This window comes from Helianthus annuus, chromosome 12, assembly GCF_002127325.2.
Source record: "Helianthus annuus cultivar XRQ/B chromosome 12, HanXRQr2.0-SUNRISE, whole genome shotgun sequence".
Lineage (NCBI taxonomy): Eukaryota > Viridiplantae > Streptophyta > Magnoliopsida > Asterales > Asteraceae > Helianthus > Helianthus annuus.
The window spans coordinates 21,244,130-21,267,290 of record NC_035444.2 but is presented as its reverse complement, the minus strand read 5'-3'; the positions used below and the strand labels follow the sequence as shown (position 1 = coordinate 21,267,290).

The 23,161-nt window shown below is 37.3% G+C and overlaps 1 protein-coding gene across 1 annotated transcript; it reads right to left on the bottom strand.

Annotated features, from left to right (window-relative positions):
* Nucleotides 1-7,882: 7,882 nt before the first annotated feature.
* On the bottom strand, nucleotides 7,883-8,623 carry LOC110892538. The gene has a single exon (XM_022139695.1). The coding sequence runs from the start codon at nucleotides 8,621-8,623 to the stop codon at nucleotides 7,883-7,885; it is 741 nt and encodes a 246-aa protein (XP_021995387.1).
* Between the last annotated feature and the right edge of the window lie 14,538 nt (nucleotides 8,624-23,161).

Genomic DNA, 23,161 nt, shown 5'->3' with positions numbered 1-23,161 from the left:
GTCCATGAAGACTTCCATTGTCTTTTCTATCATGTCATGGAAAATGGCCACCATGCAACGTTGGAATGTTGCGGGGGCATTACATAGACCGAATGGCATGCGACGATAAGCAAAAGTTCCGTAGGGGCATGTGAAAGTTGTCTTTTCTTGGTCTTCAGGTGCTATTGGAAATTGAAAGTAACCTGAAAAACCATCCAAGAAACAGTAAAATTTATGACCGGATAGTCGTTCTAACATTTGATCAATGAAGGGCAAAGGAAAGTGGTCCTTCCTCGTTGCTTCATTTAATCGTCTATAATCTATACATACTCTCCATCCTGTGACGGTTCTCGTTGGTATTAATTCAATATTTTCATTAGTTATTACCGTCATACCTCCCTTCTTTGGGACTACTTGGACTGGACTTACCCATGGACTATCGGAGATAGGATAAATAAGTCCGGCGTCAAGCAGTTTGATGACCTCGTTTTTAACCACTTCTTGGACATTTGGATTTACTCTCCTTTGTGGTTGTATCACTGATTTGTAGTCATCGTTCATTAGAATTTTGTGCGTGCACATGGAAGGGCTTATTCCTTTTATATCTACAAGCTTCCAAGCGATCGCATTTTTATGTTTTTTCAAAAGTTTAATTAATTTTTCTTTTTCTATACTATTTAATTTAGACGAAATAATTACAGGAGAACCACCATCTTTGTCTAGAAAAGCATATTCCAAACCTTTTGGAAGTTCTTTGAGCTCAAGGGGTGGGTCTTTAGGAGACTCCTTATTTTGGGGCTCATCTTGATTAAGAACTTTAAAGGTTTGTTCTATGGCGACCTCTTCTTCAACAAAGTGGTCAATATTTTTCATTATATCAGGTGGCCCATCGTCATCTTCAATTAGGGGGTCATTGTTGCCAAAAGGATATTTCATTGAACGCTCAAGATCTATGCTCCTTTTGAATGTCCCTAATTGAAGAGGTAGATTATTAAACTTCCGGTTTTTCAAAGCTTCATGAGTTTTTACAAATGGTCTTCCCAACACTAGAGGAGCGTCATCGAGGATGACAAAGTCGGTTGGAATAACCAATTGATTTGTTTGAACTAAGACGTCCTCCACTACACCGATTGACTTAATTACTCTCTGATTGGATAGAAAAATGGGTATTTGAAGTGGGGCAAAATCACTAATACTCAATTTTTCGAAAAGGTAATTAGGCATTATGTTAACACAAAGATCCTTATCAATGGTGACGTTACTAATAAACGAATTTTGAAAAAAAAATGGAACCGGTGTAATGTTAATTTCAAAAGGGTCTTCTTTTATTAGCGAAGTTTGATCATTAGTTAACTTAACACTTACCATTTCTTCAATTTTTGCGTTAGTGTTTAGCTCCTTTAAAAACTTAGCATGAGTTGACACTAAACAATGGTTTTCAAAAGAAGGTGACAAGAGATTAATTTCTTCAAAATTAGACTCTTTTTGAATTTTAACGTTATCGACCTCACCTCTTTCGTTGTTTAACTAATGTGTCGGTTTTTCACTTATTTGTTCTTCCATTTTTACATTTTCAACTATCGTTTCTTTATTTAATTCTTCTCTTGCGTGGGACTCCTCTTCCCTTGCGCGAGATTCTTTTATGTAACGTTCGATAGTTTTAAGTTTTTCTATTATCCTATCGGCCACTTCGGTGATAGAGAAAGGATCGGGATCCTCAAAGCTTGAATCCGGTTGTTCGATCCTTGGTTCCTCATAGTACCCATATGATGTAGATGGTTCGCACCATTGTTCTTCATTGTAAGCGTATGATGGATAAGGGTCGTAATTTTGTTCTTCATAATACTCATATGAGGTGGGTTGTTCACGCCATGGTTCCTCATAATAAGTATATGAAGGCGGTGGCTCATATCTTGACTCCTCAAAGTATGAGTATGAAGGTTCATACCTTGGTTCATCAAAATATGAGTATGAGGGGTAAGGTTCATACCTTTGGTCTTCATAGGATGTGTATGAAGTCGATGGCTCGTACCTGGGCTCCTCATAATAGTTGTATGAATTGGATGGTTGAAATAAGTTACAATATTGTACCGAGTGCGGGTTACCACAATTAGTGCAATAGTCTCTCATGTAATCATCCTCCTCATAGGTGTAGTTGTAGCCTCCTGAGTATTGATCCATAGGAATCACTCAACAGACCACAACTGAGTCTCGGGACCAGAAAACAGAAATAAAGATGGAAGCAGAAGCTGGACACGGCCCCGTGTTTGGTGAACACGGCCCCGTGTTCAGGGTCTATATCTGGGCGTTTTTAATTAAAGTTACTGGTCTCGTTGAGCACGGGGGCGTGTTCAGTGAGCACGGCCCCGTGTTCAGTCTCTGTATCTGGGTGTTTAACTAAAAATATGCAGCACGGGGGCGTGTTCAGTGAGCACGGCCCCGTGTTCAGGCTACTGTAAATGCAAACTAAACTAAAATGCAGAAAAATGTGCGCGCGGTTTAAAAAGGTTTTGAAAAACAGATTAGGCCGTCGATTTTAAGCTTTCTTAAAATCCTTGTGTCCCCGGAAACGGCGCCAAAAACTTGATGTGCGTTAGGTGTAATATATTTTAGGTATGTATTTTAAGCCCTTTTTACACTTTTAGCCAAGTTTTAAATTTATAAAACACGATATTTACTAACAGTAAACACACATATGGGCAAGTGCACCCATCGTGGACGTAGTATAGTGTTGGTAAGATACCGAGGTCGTCCAAGGACACAAGAGCTTTTAGTACCGGTTTATCCTCAACGTCTAATCAAATCAAAATGTTAGAAAAATATTTTTAAAGTAAGAAAATAAAATTAACTAAGATGCTGAAAATAAAAATAAAAACAGATAGACAAGATGAATCACTTGGATCCGACTCGTGTGTTAGTGTAACCTTTGATTATTTTCGCACTTTTGCACTTGTTTAAGAGATTATCTTAGTTATTATAGTAGGCCCCTCTTTTGAAGGCGACGTTACCCTCAACCCAGTAGTTTGAGTCAGCAAGGATACAATCCTAAAGGGTCGGATTATTGAAAGATAATTAATTAAGTTATTAATGCATAATGTGGTAGGCCCCTCTTTTGAAGGCGACGTTACCCTCAGCTAAGTAGTCTGAGTCAGCAGGGATACAGTTCTAAGTAGCTGGGTTAAAGTTTTAATAGTAGTTTAACTTATGAGGGGGTCAAAGAGTTTGGACCCCCGCCATCCAATACCTTTGGGTATTGAAGGAGGTCCTACTAAATTTGACCCAGGTCCTTTGCAGGATCTATACACTGAACAATGGCAAGACTCTTACCAAACCGTTCCCTTAACCCCCGACCAGGTAGCCAACATACCTCCATATAGACCGTGGAGATATGAATGGTGAAAATCTTTTATTTTATATAGACAGTAAAATAATGCCAAGACACCACGGACAAACGATAAGGAAGAATCACCTTCAACATAAGAAACTAGTAATTAAAGTCATTAATACAAAACCAATTAAAAAGTGCAAAAGATTAAAAATAAAAAGTACTACACTAAACACTTGTCTTCACCAAGTGATGTAAGAGACTTAGGCAAACATGGCCTTTGATTGTCAAGAACTCTTACGATCAATCTTGGATCCCGAGACGACTCACACACTCTATGATGGACAATGGATGATGGTGGTGGATGATGGTGTTATGGTGGTGGTGGGTGAAGTGTGAGAGAAGTGGTGTGCCAAGGGATGAGTTGAAATGGCTCCAAACACTCCTATTTATAGGCTGAACAGAAGCTCGGGCACGGCCCCGTGCCCGCTGGGCACGGCCCTGTGTCCATCCTTGTCTCTCTCTTCATTAATTGTAATTCGCAATTACAATAAATGCGTCTGCAGGAAGTTGACCACGCCCCCGTGTCCGCTGGGCACGGCCCCGTGGTGGGCAGTAGAAGCTTCTAAAGGTTTGTCTTTTCTGCTGCTACTTGGGCACGGCCCCGTGCTCGCTGAGCACGGGGCATGTTCAGTCTTCTGCTTTCTTAGTTTTGCTTGGGAAGATGCTGTTGAGGGGTCGGGCATTCCACTTTTGTTCCTTTTCTTGTATTTATGTTAGATTTAGCTGTCTTTTTGCTTCTTTTGTAAATTTGAGCTCATTTAATCCTGAAAATACAAAAGGAAGACAAAAGCATACTTTTTCCAACATTAGTACTAAAAAGGGGTTAGTTTTATGCCACAATTGATATAATTTATATGTTGCATTTTGCGCATATCAGACAGCTCCTCAACCGTCGCTAGATGCCTATACCAGCAACCGAAAAAACCAAAACCTTCACTACCTTGTTGCAACCGATCCTTAACCTTGCATTTCTTATTCCGTTCTAGCTTATAAAGACACGGGCATCTGATTTTTAACAACACCGACCCAAGCCACTGATCCGTCCAAAAGCGGGTCTCCTCATCTGAACCCACTACTCCCCAAATAAGTTGATGAATCTTCTTACCATTAACTGAACATACCTCTAAAAATGATGCAATAATCTTCCAACATCCAGGAATGTCCCTCTTTAGCGGAAGGAAGCACCAATTCCCTCTTCCATCATGGATCAACTCAACAACTTTATGCCATAAAGAGTCTTTCTCTACCTTAAATCTCCAAGCCCACTTTGCTAGAAGCGCCGTATTAACATCCAACATTTTAGAAATACCCAATCCCCAATCTTTCTTTGAAGTAGTTACCACCTCCCAGGAAACCCAATGAATTTTTTTAACCTTATCCGAACCGTTCCATAAAAAGTTCTTCATCAACCTTTCAATCTGCTCAACCACTTTCGTCGGCGCCTTGTACAGTGATAAGAAATAAATAGGCAGACTCGTCAGCACCGGCTTTATAAGGGTCAATCTACCACCCATGGAAAGCTTCTTAGCCTTCCTGGACGATAGCCTATTCTGGACAGTCTCAATAACCGGGCTCCAGTCACATATCCGATTCATGGTTGCACCAACTCTAATCCCAAGATAGTCAAAAGGAAGATTGCCCACTCTACAACCCAGGATGGTCGCCATACTTTCTACCTCCACAATGTTTAACCCATTCCCAAATAAATGAGGCTTAGGAATATTGATTTTAAGACCGGAGCATAAATGAAAAACCCGAAGCACCCTCGCTACCTTCTCTATATTATCCTTGGACCATTCCCCGACTAGTAAAGCATCGTCCGCATAAAAAAAATGAGACAGGGGATATTCACCATTACCAACCCGAATACCTTTAAGGCTTTAATTTCACCCAAATTCACCGCTTTAATAAGCAAACAATGGAGAGCTTCCATCACCACCAGGAACAGAAACGGGGATAACGGGTCCCCTTGACGAACCCCTTTTTCACACTGGAACTCAAACGTAGGTGTCCCATTAACCAAAACAGCCGATCTTGTCGACTCTACTTCACCCAAAGACGCCATTTCCCCGGAAAACCCATTTGATCTAAAATATATAACAAGAAGCCCCAGTTGAAATTATCGTAGGCCTTCTCGAAATCAATCTTCAACATGAAAGCTCGTTTCCCCGACTTCTTAATCCACGCAATCGTCTCGTTAATCATAAGCGGCGCATCCAAAATAAACCTTCCTTTAAGAAAAGCAGATTGAGTATCCCAAATCTCCGAGCCCAAAACACCTTTAATTCTCGAAGCCAATACTTTGGAAATCACTTTACTTATAATCCCTACCAAATTAATGGGCATGTAATCCTTTAATCCTATTGGAGTTTTAGATTTCGGGATCAAGGTGATAAAAGAAGAGCTACAACCTCTACTAATCACCCCTGACTCATACAAATGGACAAGTAACTTCACAAAGTCCTCCTCAAATAGGCTCCAAAAGAACTTTAGAAAACGAAAAATAAGCCCGTCTGGACCCGAAGCCCTATCCAAACCACACTCAAACACAGCATCTCTTACCTCCTCCCTAGAGAACCTGGCAACCAACTCTTCACCACTGCTGGATTGGAGTTTCTTGATATTATCACAAGTGAGGCCTGGTCTTCAAGCTTAGTTACTTCTTACATGTAAAGAAACAAACAAAATTATTAAAATTGAACAAAAAGGTTTTAACTCATCGAGTCACGAGTTGATAAAATTGCATATGGTTTAAATATGTTGGCCCGAGGCAGCTTAATCATATTGTTATCTTAAACTCGAGTTAATATTGACTCGATTCAGTTGAACCATCTATCCTTTAATTTCTCACAACTTAACAAGATAAGTTAAGAAAACAAGAATTTTAAAGTCATTTGATACTCATAAAGAAGGAAAGTAATATCATAATTATTTTTTACTAAAACTATTATATAATAATAATAATAATAATAATAATAATAATAATAATAATAATAATAATAATAATAATAATATTTATTATACTATAATAATATAATATGTTCAAAAGTCAAAACGATGTATGTGTAGATGTTTCATGTTTGTAGCTACAAGTCCCCAACTAAACACGCGTGTTGGAATTTAGTCAATAATATTTTTTTCGTTTGACAATCAGGTGATGATGGAGTGGTAATCTAAAGATTTGGTGTTTTAAGAATAAAGGGTATGGAGAGGATTGGTTTGAAGGGGATGAGCCGCTACGTCAGCGTCACGTTACCGGCTCGTGTGGGATGGGCCTCCTTTATATTTAGGGATGGCAATCGGACCCGAACCCGATGGGTAAACCCGAAACCCGAATCATTTGGGACGGGTTTGGGTCTAGTAATCGGGTTTGGGACCGGGTATGGGATTAGTTTTATTTTTTTTCACGGGTTTGGGACGGGTTTGGGATTTGATGATATACCCGTTAACCCGACCCGACTACCCGATAAAGTATACCCGTTTACCCGACCCATTTACCCGATAAATATACCCGTTTACCCCTATATTTTTTATATATAAATATACATATTCTCTTTATAATTTTGGAAACTCAAAAGTCACCCCCATTACCTCAAAATCTCAATTTCCCAATCCCAACGTAAATCTTTTTATTTCCTAATAAGACTTTTAAGTTTCCAAAAAATTGGTGTCAACAACGAAGAAATCAGACTAAACCGCCATTGGTATATCAACACATTCACACTCACCTCATACGTCACACACGCCATTTGTCATATAAGAATTGGATTTTTTTTACATTGAGGTATTTTATTTTATATACTTTGCCATTAATTGATATATTTTCGTAATGATAATGCTTTAGTAGTTACCCGGTGGGTTTGGGTCGTGTATACCCAACGGGTAATTTTTTAGATTAATGGGTTTACCCAAAACCCGTGGGTATACCCGATACCCGATGGGTATTTACCCGATAGAAACCCGACGGGTTTTGGGACGGGTTTGGGATAGGTTTATCTAATCGGGTTTGGGTTTGGGATTACCTAAACCCGTCCCAAACCCGACCCATTACCATCCCTATTTATAAAAGTTAAAAAATACAACATAAAACAACATAAATAAAGTCACTTCATAACATAAAAAAAAATTACATTTCCTAAAAAAAAACATTACCGAAAAAAAAATTACATTTCCTAAAAATAAAAAAAAAAACCTACGACGTCCATTTCACTACTCGTCTTCGTCTTCATCCTCCTCACCGTCCGCTACGTTAACGTTGTTCCAAATATGTTCTACCAAATCCTGTTGAAGGTTTGCATGTGTGAAGTCGTTCGTTAGCGAGAACGAGTTTAAATCCTGTTGTGGCGGATCTACCGGGACAGTATTCCCGATAGATGCATTCTCATCATACTCACAAATTGCCCGACCTTCGTCTTCAATAATCATGTTATGAAGCAAAATGCAAGCGTACATACAAAGGCGCAACCTCTTCGGTGTGAACGCACGTGCCGGTTGTTCAAGGATGGCCCATTTTTTTCATAAGACACCAAAAGCACGTTCGATGTCTTTTCTTGCAGCTTCTTGACGCTTGGCAAATTTTTTCCTTTTTTCGTCATCGGGATGTGGAATAGTCTTCACAATTGTAGACCAAGACGGATATATCCCGTCAGCAAGATAATACCCACGTCTATACTCAACCCCAGAAACTGTAAAACGGGTGTCCGGACCTGTTCCATTAACGACATCGGTAAAGATCGCCGATTGGTATAACACATTGAGGTCGTTGGGTGAACCAGGGAGACCAAAGAAAGAATGCCAGATCCACAAATCTTGTGATGCCACGGCTTCAAGTATCACGGTTGGATAGCCGTGATCACCGCGAGTATATTGGCCGCGCCACGCAGTCGGACATCTATGCCACGCCCAATGCATACAATCAATACTACCGAGCATTCCCAGAAACCCGTGCCGTGCTTCATGAGCTTCGTACAACTGCTGAACATCATACACGTTTGGTTTACGCAAATATTTTTTGCTATAGAGTTTCACCACATTACGGCAAAACCCATACAAACATTCCCGCGTAGTTCTTGCCGACATTTGTAAGTACTCGTCCAAAGCGTCGGCCACTGTCCCGTACGCCAGTTGGCGAATGGCCGCAATACACTTTTGTAACGTGGTGAACCCTTCATAATTTCGAGCATCGGGTCGTTGCGTGAAAAACGGGTCTAGCCCCACCAAATCATCAGCAATCCGTGTGAATAACCGACGACTCATTCGGAATCTGCGTCTGAATATCTCGGCATTGTAAAGGGGTGCATCCGAAAAATAAACGTTCACCAATTTCTCGTGCGCTCCTTGGCGGTCTCTGTTACCCGTATCCGCCTGGTAATAACACTTTCAGACGAGACTTCTTCCTCTTCGTCTTCCTCTTCCTCCTCGATAAGAATCTCCGCCGCCCGTAACACAGCGTTTGCGAAAAACATCTCCTCTTGCTCATCCGAAGACGAGGACCACTAAGAATTAGATGGCATTGTGGATGAAAAGGTAATTTTTTTTTATAAAAGTGGAGAGAAAATGGTATAAAAATGAGAGGGTTTTGGGTTGAAAGTGGGGAAAAATGGTGAAAATAAGTGAGTTTTTAAAGAAAAATGGATTTTTTTTTTAAATTAGCCGTTGATCAACGGTAGTTTTTTGAAAATTGTGAAAGGTGCTTCGTCTCATTCGGCTGTGGGGAGCCGTTTGGGCCGAGCCGACCCTCAGGGGGGCGGTGTGGGGGACCGGCGCCGGTCCTAGCCGGGCCTAGCCGGCCCCCATACCCTTTAGTCTAAGCGACCTAAGTTTGATTTCTGTCCTCCCTATTATTTTCTGCGGCATCTGTTGATGATGGAAGACTAGGCGAATAGGTGGAGATCGCTAGTTCGATCTTTGAACTGAGTGTGTTTTACCTTACCGCACCATTGTGCATTCGGGCGAGTGTTCACGGGCTTTGTCCCTAGGTGAGGGTTCTCCCCGGTTCTAAGACGAGTGTATCCCGATATAGTAAATTTCGCCATTAACCCATTTAAAGGATTTGTTAGCCGTTCAAAAAAAAAAAAAAAACTATTTTTTTCCTTTCATTTTCATCAATCAAGTAAAATATACATTCCTACTTTGTATATTAGATTTATTAAATCAATGGTCGTTCAACAACTTTCAGTCTTTCACGATGCATAATATACTACTAAATTAAATAGTATACACATTTGACTAAATAAATTGAATATATTTTATGCACGGGGGCTACTAAACGTACCCCCACTTGTTACTTTTTATACCCCACTTTCCATAAAATCACATTTAAACTTGTCATATTTACCCCCTAAACAAGTCATGTTTTTTTGAAGTATTCTTTTTTGTTACAAAACAAATTCAAAAGTGTAAAAATATATTATAGACATGGTTGTAAAACAAGGTTTCCAAGGCCGAGTACTCCCCGAGTAGTCGCTACAAGGTAGGCTACCGAGGCGACTTTCTTCGACTCCGCCTAATTACTCGGAGTCGGTTAAATGCGGTCAACCTCGGCCAGAATTGGATCTAGTAGGTCAACTCGGGCCTAGTTTGACTTAAATAACAATAAAACATAATTTCTATGCCTATCATATTAAAGAATAAGTATCATTTTCACGTATTTTGTTATAAATATTAGTAAATTTGTGTTATTTGACATATATTTAATCTCCAAAAAGTAATTTCTTTTTAATTTAACATGTCCGAGTACTCTCCGCCTAGACCGAGTACTCTCAACTCCCCGGTCTACCGACTAGGGAGCGCCTAGCGACTTTTACAACCATGATTATAAACGTTTTAAAAAAATGTTTATTTAAAAAAAACATATTTTTTAAAAGATTTTCAGATATTTTTTACACTCTCTCAAATAGTATTTTGATTATGTTTTCCTTTATTGAACATCTTTACAAATTACAAATAACGTTTTTCATATAAAAACAATAATAAAAAAGTTTTGAATTTTATTTTTTTTTTAAAGTCTACATTATATTTTTTCCGCGTCTAGTATTTTAAATGTCTTATATTTATTATTTTTAATATGTTAAAATGTTTTTTTTGGAATGACTTGAAGTGGGTATCTGATGCGTGGTCGAAAACCGATGATTATTCGTAATTAAGTTTATGTTTTTACGTGACTTTTGGTTTCGAATGACCTACTTTTGATTACAAAAAAATCCACATATATTTTTGAAATCAACCAGTTTGATATATTTTTTAAATGAAGAAGAGAAAAATATTTGTGAATCAACCCTATCCATTTGTTTTGCTTTAGAAAAGTGTTCACTTCGATCCAAGTCTTAAACTGGTTTTAACTTGTTTATAACATATTCTTTACACTAATTAAATTTGAATTTATATAGATTGTTAATTTATAGTTTGATAAAATAATTTTAGTATCTATTGTTTATTTATTCACTTGCATAGATGGCCTGTAAACGCTATTTTAAAAGATTTTTTTTTACTTTTTTGATAAATAAAAATTGTTAATTATTTTATAAACACGTCAAAAGTATTAAAAAATATAAAAGTAAGACCTTTAAAATACAAACTAGACGAGGAAAAAACATAATATAGACTTTTTTTTCAAAAAGAAAGTTCAAAACCTTTTTTATTATTTTTATAAGAAAAAATGTTATTATTTATTTGTAAATATGTTCAATAAAAAAAACATAATCAAAATACTATTTGAGAAAGTGTCTTTAGAAACAATACATGAAAACTATTAAAAAATATGATTTAAATAAAAATTAAAAAATAAATATTTAAAAAAACGTCAATAATCTTTTTTTACACTTTTGAATTTGTTTTGTAACAAAAAGAATATTTTTTAAAATGATGATTTGTATAGGGGGTAAATAGTAAAAGTTTTAATGTGATTTTATAGGAAGGGGGTATATTTAGCCTACCCCTTTATGCACTTCTAATGAGTTTTTTTTTTCTTTTTTTTTTACCTTTTTAGTAATATCATAAGCATAATGCAAACAAAACAAAATGGGAATTGACAATGTCTTTTTACCTAACTCCAAGTCTCAGAGTACGGACAGTCACATAATCTTTCTAGAGGGCTAAAAAAAAAACTTAAGATATTTTCTTAATATTCGACATAGGAGTGATAAGAATGACAAAATGTAATCTCGACATTCCATAAGAAGGTAATATAGACATTCCATAAGATGTTAAAATTCCCACGCAATTGGTAATCTAGACATTCCGTAAGAAGGTTTTACATGCAACTTTTAACCACATGTTAGATGACAAGGTTTTCGACAACCAAGCACTATCCATCTCCAAGCTAGAAAAAGAAGTAAAGACGACTGGATTCAGTGACGGATCTAGAAAATCTTCGTAGCGGTAACATTTTATAAAAAAAACGGTAACGAAATCGAAAAAATGTCAAAAAAAGATGAAATTTTTCCAAAATTTACACTACCGCCGGAGCACCAAGCGATAGCGGAGGCTACCCCTTCCCCTAAGGTAGGTACACCCCTGACTGGATTCATGTGGGTGAATAATATGCCGAACATCCTTGGCCAAAGTGGTGTAATTTAAGGTTTTCAACAACCAGGCACTATCTATCTCCAAGACAAATAAAGAAGTAAAGACAATTGGATTTCTATGGGTGAATAATATGGCAAATATTATTGGTCAAAGTGGTGTAATATCAATTGGAGACAACTAAAGAAATAAATACAACTAGTTGTTTACCATGCGCGCGCGTTGCGGCGCGCTAAACCAAATCGTTCTATAAGAATGACAAAACATGTCAAATAACAAAAAGTAACTCAAACTAAAACGTCACGTATTTTCGGTACCGGTTCAGCACCGGTATTCACCGATTTTTACCCTCAAATACAACCCCCGCCCAAGGGGCCACGCCGAAACCCAAGCCCACCCGGGGTGGTGACTTGGGCGTTTGTACCCAACCCACGACACAACCCCCGCCCCATACCCCATATTCTAATATTTCCTAGATCTTTTTTTTTAAACACATAGCCGTTGGCCAACAGCTAGCCTAAACGGCTACTTGTCTTGCCCAATGAGATCCCGCAATGTCATCTTGATAGCCCCGCTCAACGCCCGGGCTGAAACCCCCGCCCAAGGGGCCACGCCGAAACCCAACCCACCTGGGGTGGTGAATTGGGCATTTGTACCCAACCCACGCCACAACCCCCGCCCCATACCCCATACCCCATATTCTAATATTTCCTAAATCTTTTTTTAAACACATAGCTGTTGGCAAACGGCTAACCCAAACGGCTACTTGTCTTGGCCAATGAGATCCAACCATGTCATTTTGATAGCCCCGCCCAACGCCCGAGCTGAAACCCCCGCCCAAGGGGCCACGCCGAAACCCAAGCTCACCCGGGGTGGTGACTTGGGCGTTTGTACCCAACCCACGACACAACCCCCGCCCCATACCACATATTCTAATATTTCATAGATTTTTTTAAACACATAGTCGTTGGCAAACGGCTAGCCCAAACGGCTACTTGTCTTGGCCAATGAGATCACGCCATGTCATCTTGATAGCCCCGACCAACGCCCGGGCTGAAACCCCCGCCTAAGGGGCCACGCCGAAACCCAAGCCCACCCGAGGTGGTGACTTGGGTGTTTATACCCAACCCACGTCACAACCCCACCCCATACCCCATATTTTTATATTTCCTAAATCACTATTTAATTAATATATTTTCACTGTTCAGTTCAATTTTTATTAGTATATAATATAATTTTTATTAGTATATAATATAATATAATAATTGGATTTCTATGGCTGAATATCTATAAACATACCATTATCCTGAGTTGTACATGCTCTATTTCTAGCTTCTTGCTAGAATTTTAATTTTAATATAAATTTCGTCTGCCGTTAAAAATTTCTTTTGATAAAACTTCTCTCTAAATAGATAGGAAACGATTAAGTGTTGTATCATAAAACTCCATTTCATATTTTTCTAAAAGTGATCAAATGTGCTTCTAGCAAAAAGAGAATTCCTCAATGATGAGGCATACCTTCTTATAACATGTCAACCGACCTAACACCTAGGTTGGATTCTTCCAAATTTCAGTGGAATCTTACCATAGTGATAATCTCCATTCTAAGGGTGGTTGGTATGCTCTCGGTGAGTGGAGCGGGGAGCTCACTTTGCCGCGTGGTGAACCATTGTCAGCCCTTGTTCGGTGTGTGGAGAGTGTCCAAATCGGTGTATACTTACCGAGTGTTTGAAGAGGAGAGAGGTGGGAGTGAGAGGGGGTTAATGGTGGGTCCCCATTAACCAACCAATCACATTTTTTTAAATTGAGTGGGTGTTTGACCATTGCTGGTGTTTCAGTGGAAAATAAGAAGTGGAGTGGGGACTTGACATGAAATTATTGGGTATTGACCACTCCCTCCACCCTAAACTTTCTAGAAATATCTACAACTTTCAAATCTGGATTTCTTTCAATTTTTGTTATATATTCACCAATTGGCCTCTACATTTTTTTTTGAACGGCAAGATTTGGTTAAAAAATGCACTAACCAGGAGCAAGAAAAACACAAACAATAGTCAATATTAGCACTTGGTATAATTTAGTTAATGCAATTATCAAATACTTTCATATAGAGTCTTAACTCAATCCTCAAAATAACCGACATTTGACTTCAGGTGTCGAATTAATTAGTTTTCAACTTCAAACGTATTGAAAATTTAAATTAGGTATTCGCAATGGTTAAGGGACATTTTCCGCTTCATTAAGGTATATTTTCCGCTACATTAACATCATTAAGCCTTTTCAAAAAATGTGTAATGGTTAATGCCCCTTAATGCTGTTTCAATCATTACTTTGCAATTTTGTTCTTCTCATTTGACATTAGATCGTGGAGTGTGGTCTCGGGGAGGCATCAGGGTGGGTGAGGTGGCGCTTTTGCCGTGGAGAAGGGGAAGAAGGAGGTGGTGATGTGGAGGTGAGGTGGAGCTGATGTGAATGTTGGGGGAAGCCCTCACACACCCCACAACCTTATGCTAGAAACTTATCTCCTTCTTCATGCCCCTATAATGTTCACGGGACAGTGTTAGAAGTGTTATCAAGCTCATTCACACCCTTATAATGCTCATTATTCATGGTCTAAAGTCACGAAGAATGTTGGCTATGTAAAAGCTGAATTGTTATTTTTCAGAAATGGACTTGTTGAAATCAAATAAAACTTTATTTAAGGATAAGATAAGGAATTTCTAAACTGTTTAGACCATCTCCAATGAAAGATCAAGATTCTTGTAAAAAAGATTCTTACATCGTCTCTCTGTATACTCTCTTTCTTTATTTAATAACTTACGAAATGGGATCAAATACAAACACTTATGTTTGTAAGAACCGAAAGAACCAACACATAATTGACAAGTGTCCCTCAATAAAAAATTAGTTCAAGGGTAATTTAGATCTTTTGACCATATTTATTTATAACTAATTAAAAATAATTATTAAAACATCCATAAATCCATGCAAGTTTAATTCAAATCAAAGTTTAATTTTTTTAATCCATGATCTAGTAACTCTCCATGATCATACCAACTTGCAGGAACCACCACAAAAAATATAATCAGCACAACACTATATAATTAGCATAACATCCTTAATCGTTCTCCATTATCAGCACATCATCCTCAATCGTTCTCCATTATCAACATAAATGACATTAGCACAACATCCTCCATTGTTCTCCATTATCAGCACATCAGATGTGCTGATTATATCTACTTTTGGTGTTTGTTTGTATTATATGGTAATTAACACATTATCAGCACAATTATAAAACAACTTTTGGTAATTTTTTAAAAGTCACTTGGTACTCGTATTAAAGATTAAAAAATACTTGATTTTATGGTATATTTAAAAAAAATAATGAAGTATATAAAAGTTATTTTAGTTTAAAAAACCTTGGTGGAATTTGTATTTAATTGAAAATGGTCAAATGACTAGCAATTTTATAAAATTACCCCTAACTTGTTAGTACTATTTTTTAATTATAAGGGTTTTATTTATAATCAACCCCAACCTTTGATTTAAACTATCAATGGCTCAGATCTGTTCTTACGGTTCTTACAGTTAGCACTGTCTGTATAGGATCTCAACTCAATAACTTACTACTCACAATAAACATTCTCTCTCTACAAATGCATGCACTTAGAGCATTCACATCCTGAGAATCAAAATCTGTGTGTGGGGTTTTTAAAGTATAAAGAGCATAAAAAGTAGCTGTGAGTGGAGGAGAGAGAAAATGTTACTGTTCATATGTATATTTGGGGGAGACACTGTTCACCCACTATAATTTTTTAATATATATTGAAAGTGGTTGTGAGTGAATGAGAGAGAAAAATATAATGATAAAGGTATGAAAATTTTATTTAATTGAAAATGAGAGAGAAACAGTATTTGTTTTTAGTGGAAATATATTGATACAGCATTTGTTTTTTAGTGAAATGTATGTAAATTTTTAGGGAGCTGGATGTGAATGCTCTTAGACCATGCGTAGTCGTTTGGGTGAATAATGCCCCACCCTTAGGCGTTGTCCGCCACGTGTCGTTCTAGTCAGCAAAGGAGTGTTTTTCTAAAATGGGTGTAGTGGGGATATGAGCATTATGTTAAAAGGTGTGTAAAGAATTCAAAAAAATAAAAACCATGAAAAACTTGATTGGCCAAAGAAGGAGGGGTTAGATGTGACTGGTCAGCTTTTCCCCCATCCGGCGTTGAAAATTGGACACCCCATACGAAATTCGATGAAAAACGCCCACCGGGGCCGAGCCGGGGCGTGTTCTGGGCGTGGTTGGCGAAAAAAACACCCTTTAGGCAACGAGTACACATGGTCTTAGCAAAAAAACATTTCTACCCTCTCCCTACTCCCTCTCTCCCCCTTCAACTCATCATCTATGTTAAAAATACGCCTCAAATGCATTGGATCAGGTTTGGACGAACAACAAAAATCCAAGGGGCACCAGCCGAAAATTTTTAATATGAAAATTACATTTTTGACATTGGGACGGTTGCTCTTAGCCCTACATTCTGACACTAATTCACAGGCTTTTGACTAGAAAAAACAAAAATGTCAAGTGTATATATTCCATGTGTTGGGCGTTGGCTCAAAAAGTTTATATTCCATGTCTATATTAAGTTACTAACATTACTCTACCACAAAACAAAACAATACAAAACATTCTCCTTCCATAACAAAGTTACAAGTAACTAACTCACGACATGTTAAAAAAAGTAACTAACTCATGAGTAATGAGAGATATGATATAATTAATTACGACTGTAATCAATTAACATTTATACTATAAATTTCTATTTAAATATATACCAAACCTGTGATTTTTACTATCTTATATACTATACCATATCAACAAACAATTATGAATCATGTTTATACAAAATACAGCCGACTTTGTGAAATAAGATGATATGTAACGACCACATCACTAAAAGAGTGTCACAACTCACATCATCATCTACATTCTTTCTTCTTTCCACCTCTAGAAACGCTCAACCAGTGCCTCCAAATTAACATCATCACCTTTAACTACAAAATATAGGTTTCCGTTATATATTTATGTACATATTTTAGCAAATGTATATCGTTATTAAAACAAAATATCATATTAGAATGCGAGAAAATGTATTAACTGATTTGTTTTTTAAAAGTTGGCTTTTAATATGCATATTTATCAAATATTTGATAGAAGGAAAAAAATTATCAAATATTAGAAGGATTTTAAAAGGAAAAAAGGGAGGATAACATGTTACTATCAGAAAAAAAAAAATAGCAGTGCCACTTGTTTTTTTATATGTCATAACTTTATAATATAGTTATCTCATATAAAGCTGTTTTTTTATATGTCATAACTTTATAATATAGTTATCTCATATAAAGCTTATATAACTACAACACCCTATATAAACGTCAAATCAAAACCGAAGTTATTGGCAAGTGGGATGTAAGTTATGATCATTTTTTATGATTATCATGACTGGATATTTATATAAAATTTCCAAAATTAGTAATTCGTTTTTTTAATAAGATGGGTATTATTTTAGAGTCAGAATATACTAGAAAGTTTATTTGGGTAGCAAACTTAGCAAGTAATTTTAACCATCTATTAATTAAGTAATCAGTGGCTAAGATTAAATGAGTGATATTGAACAAAAAAAGAGGTGCGTGAGTTAGTTTGAGGGTATTCTAGTCTATCCAAGTCAATAGTTTCCCTCTCATTCAATTCCCCATCGTTTTTAAAATGTAAATTAATTTTTCATACGACAAAATTTTTCTATAAAAATTGCATCATAAAACGAGCGTTTTTTATCTTTAAAACGAGCACACTATTGCTTTACTTTTGATTTTTTTTTTTTGAAAACCCAGATGCGTAAAACGAAATGGATAGAACAACACACTATAACTCAGGTTCTAAAACGCAATCAGGTTTGGTCGTGTTTATGTTTTAACATGTTGATGCCTCTATTCTAATATGATCATGTTTATGTTTTAGCATGATCATGTTCTTTGCACTCAAATTCTAAAAACGTATACTCCATGTCTAAAACGCAATGGATTTCACATAGTCATGTTTCTTTTTTAAAATGGTCATGCTTTTGTTTTAACATGGTCATGTTTCTGTTTTAACATGACCATGCCTTTGTTTTGACATGGTCATGCCTCTATTCCAACATGTTCATGCTTATGTTTTTGCATGATCTGTTATTTCACTCCAGGTTCTAAAACGCAATGGGGGTTTTAACATGGTCATATTTATGTTTTAACACGGTCATGTCTTTATTCCAACATGATCATGCTTCTATTTTAACATGTTCATGTTCTTTGATGTTCTTTTACACTACAGTTCCAAAACGCAATGAAACCCAAAATCAAGATTTTGCACTTCAGATTCTAAAAAGCAATGGAGTTTTAACATGGCCATGTTTATGTTTTAACATGGTCATGCTTTTGTTCCAACATGACCATGCTTCTATTTTAGTATGATCATGTTCTTTGCACTCCAGGTTGTAAAACACAATGAAACCCAAAATCAATATTTTGCCTTGCAGGTTCTAAAAAGCAATTGAGTTTTAATATGGTCATGATTATGTTTTAACATGGTCATGCTTTTGTTCTAACATGACCATGCTTCTATTTTAGCATGATCATGTTCTTTGCTTGTAAAACGCAATGAAACCCAAAATCAATATTTTGCTAGGGATGGCAATGGGTCGGGTTTAGGTAATCCCAAACCCAAACCCGATTACATAAGCTTGTCCCAAACCCGTCCCAAAACCCGTCGGGTTTCTAGCGGGTAAATACCCATCGGGTATTGGGTATACCCGCGGGTTTCGGGTAAACCCGTTAATTTAAAAAGATTACTCGTCGGGTATACTCATCTCAAAACTCATTGGGTATCTATCGGGTAACTACTAACCGGTTACATTTTGTATTGTTATTATAAAAATATATATCAAATAACTATAATGTATACGGAATAGAATACCTATATGTGTAAAAAATGAATGTATCATATATATACATATTAATAATATAAAAGAAATTATATCGGGTATACAATTGGGTAAACGGGTACACTTTATCGGGTAATTGGGTCGGGTAAATAGGTATATCACTAAATTCCAAACCCGTGAAAAAAATAAAAACTATTCCCAAACCCGTCCCAAACCCGATTAACCGACCCCAAACCCGTCCCAAATGTGTCGGGTTTCGGGTTTACCCATCGAGCTCGGGTCTGATTGCCATCCCTATATTTTGCACTGTAGGTTAGTTTTAACATGGCCATGTTTATGTTTTAACATGGTCATGCTTTTGTTACAACATGACCATGCTTCTATTTTAGCATGATCATGTTCTTTACACTCCAGGTTGTAGGACGTAGTGAAACCCGAAATCAATATTTTGCACTGTAGGTTCTAAAAATCAATGGAGTTTTAACATAGGTTCTAAAAAGTAATGTAGTTTTAACATGGGTATGCCTTAGTTCCAACATGATCATGCATTTGCTTGTAAAACGTAATGAAACCCAAAATCAATATTTTGCACCATATGTTAGTTTTAACATGGCCATGTTTATGTTTTAACATGGTCATGCTTTTGTTCCAACATGACCATGTTTCTATTTTAGCATAATCATGTTCTTTACACTCCAGGTTGTAAGACGCAGGGAAACCCGAAATCAATATTTTGCACTGCAGGTTCTAAAAAGCAATAGAGTTTTAACATAGGCTCTAAAAAGCAATGTAGTTTTAACATGGGTGTGCCTTAGTTCCAACATGATCATGCTTCTTTCCTAGCATAATCATGTGCCTTAGTTCCAACAAAAATGAAAAGAACTCTAACTAAACCATAATGAGGTGAAAAATGCAATTGAGGTTTGATAATCTAAAACGCAATGAAAATAAAAAAATAACACAAACTCCGGTTAACGATGGTGGACGAAGAAAGAACTCCGAGACACCGTGGGGAAACTTGTTGCAGTGGCAGTGGGCAGTGGAGCGGTGACAGTGGATGGTGGAATGGTGGTTTCAGATCTGAAAAACCCACAGGTGGTTGAAGGTGGTGGTGGTTTCAGATCTAGTTTCCGGCAAGATGGTGGCGATCGTAGGTGGGGGTGTTGGTTGTGATGTGGTAGTTTATGGTTTTGAAAATGGTGGATTTGAGTATATGGGGAAGAGAAATGAATTGCAGATGCTGGGTTTTTTTTAAGATGGTGAGTTTTAACTAAAATACCCCTCGTTATGTTTTTTCAACTTTGTCATATCCTCCTCTTATTGCTTCCTACCCAAGCTAAACCTTCTATTTAATCTTTTCCATGTTATTTTATACACATGTTTATTTTGATGGTTGTATGTCACACCCCCAAAATCCACATGCGGAGTACCACCGCTGGGAGGCGTGACTGACCAGGATCCAGCCACCAATTATACTGAGCAATTTAATTAATAACATAAGTAATATTTACCAACCACAGGGTTAGCAAACATCATAATCAAAGTTCAAAAGTTTTAAGTTCAAATAGTAATTTAGGTAAGTAGCGGAAGCATAGACAAACAGTTTAAAACAAGTTCATAGTTCAAGTTTATTTAGAACCCAATGCATGGGTTAGACGACCACTACACATCCTCAAGTAGCAAGCTCCTGTCACTGGGTACCTGCAACGCATGCAGTAGGGTGTCAACAAAAATGTTGGCGAGTTCACGAGTTGTCCAGTTTTTAATTACCAAAAACTTGTTCCACCAGTTAATTTATCCGTTTATACATGCCATGGGGAGATACCCCATAAGTAAGCGACTAAACTGTTTTTCCAATACCGAATACTAGGTGACCGTACGTTTCCGCAGTGCCCCGTTTGTCAATGTTCTATCATCATTGACGGTTTGCCAGAGTACATTAATTCACGACCGATCCTCTACAGGCACGGTTGTGAGGCTGGTAAGACCTAAATAGCGCTATCAACTAATTACCCGTTCGCCTGGCCCCGACGACTAATCGGTATTAAGTAGTAGGGACTTGAGTGATAGAGTTTCGTTTAGTGTTGCTCGTTGCATTCCGTATAAACAGTAATTAACTAAGAGTCCCGTACAAGGGGAGAAAATAAGTTTGTATCCCTTACAAGGGATAGCGTTGTTTTAAGTTCCGTTTTCCCAAACCACCGGGAACGCATGCTTTAAAAGTTGTGAACTCACCTTGGGTTGCTCGGCAGTTTAGTTACTTGGTTAAGTATGCTGGTCACCACGCCCTAATATGGTTACCAGTATGGGTCAGGCTCGGATACAAGTAATCACGTATATCTTACACGTATCTAACACATAGCATGCATAACATATATTTATCTTTTAAGTTATTGGGCCCGTCCAAGTTCTTAAACAGTAACAGTTAACACATTGCCCACTTAACAGTTAACACATCCGAAAGAGATGAGAGGAGGTTTGTGGTTTTAGGGTTTTAGTGAGGGAGAGAGTGTGTGTAGGATGATGTGTGAGAATGTAAGGGAAAGGTGGATGATGAGTTTTTATACTTGATTTGGGTGGTGCACCCTACAAGGGTTTCGAGTGGGGCTCAAAGGATTTGCGGCCCAACCGACCCAACCATTTACTGTTCACTCGAGACCGAGTGGTCTCGAGTCATGGTCTCGGTTCACTAGTACTTATAAACACATATATATTTATTACATACACGTTATCAACACATAGCACATCAAGATAATTCACACCTTTCATTTAATAATTCATACGTACACACTGCTAATACAAGAGGGTTACTCGGGAAAACCTAGAGTGTCACATTGTACTTCTAGAGTCAAACATCCATAGAATGGTTAGAAACTTTTCTTACAAGATTGTTAGTACTAGCAAAAATTATATTGGCTGGGCTAAACCTGAAAGTGATAACTGAGTATAACCTGAAGAGATTATGGTAAATTACTTTCAAAGCAGGAAAGGAAGAGGGAGAGAGTGAGAGAGAAAGCGGTTGGTATAAAATGAGTTTTGTCTAAGAAGTAATGAGAATACGTCACATACACGTTGTTGGCTTTATAGGCAAAGAGTATTTGAGTGTATTTATACACGCAAAACACAACAAAATTATATGGTATAATTGTGTTGGTTTACCGTTTATAATTATGATGTTATTTTATAAAATTGTGTTCGTAATGGTAAACTAAACAACACATTTGTAATTATAATGGTAAAAAACAATTAATATAGGGTAATCTTATTGTAAAAAAGGTTAAAAGTGTGAGAAAGGTGAGAAATATTGAGGAGATGACATGTGTCCTCCATCTAAATTAATTCAAAAGGGTAAACAAGTAATTCTATAATTAATTCAGTTAATTCAAAACTTACCATAACCGCCACCTTAATTATAGAAACATGATTTTTTTAAAAAGTCTCTAAAAAACACTATGAATAACACTACAACCACCATTCAGCACATATATAACACCATTCAATAATTATATAACACCATTCAGCAAGTATATAACACAATTCAGCAAGTATATAACACCATTCAGTGAAGAATATAACACCATTCAGTAAAGAATATAACACCATTCAGCACATAACACCATTCAATAATAATCACACCTCTGTAAAGAATATAACACCATTCAGTAAATAATATAACACCATTCAGCACGTATATAACACCATTCAGTAAAGAATATAACACCATTCAATAAAGAATATAACACCATTCAGTAAAGAATATAACACCATTCAGCACATATATAACACCATTCAATAAAGAATATAACACCATTTAGCACATATATAACACCATTCAATAATCATTACACCTCTGTATCATCTTCTCCACTTCCGGCACCACCACTGCCGCTCCGCCGCTGCTGTCGTGTAGAGAGAAAGATCATCTGGTCGTGCGGTGTAGAGAGAGAGATCGCTGCTGCCGCACCACCACTGCCGATCCGCCACCCACCACCGCCGCACCACCACTGCCGATCCGGCACCACCACCGCCGCTGCCGCTCGCCGCCACCGCTCCACTGCAATGTAGAGAGATAGATCGAAATTGTAGAGAGATAGAGAGCTCTGGTCGTGCGATTGGAAAGAGAGATCGAAATTGTAGGGATTTTGATTACATTTTCCTATTTTGAATGGATATAAAGACTTTATTACCCCTATAATTTTCAATTGAGTCCAAAAAAATAAAACAAATTTTACAATTTGGTCCCTATTAATCTAAACCATTAGATCAAAGATTTAATGGTGTAGA

Excerpts from the sequence above, each read along its gene's own strand:
- LOC110892538 (XM_022139695.1), bottom strand. The coding sequence starts at position 8,623 with ATGAGTCGTCGGTTATTCACACGGATTGCTGATGATTTGGTGGGGCTA.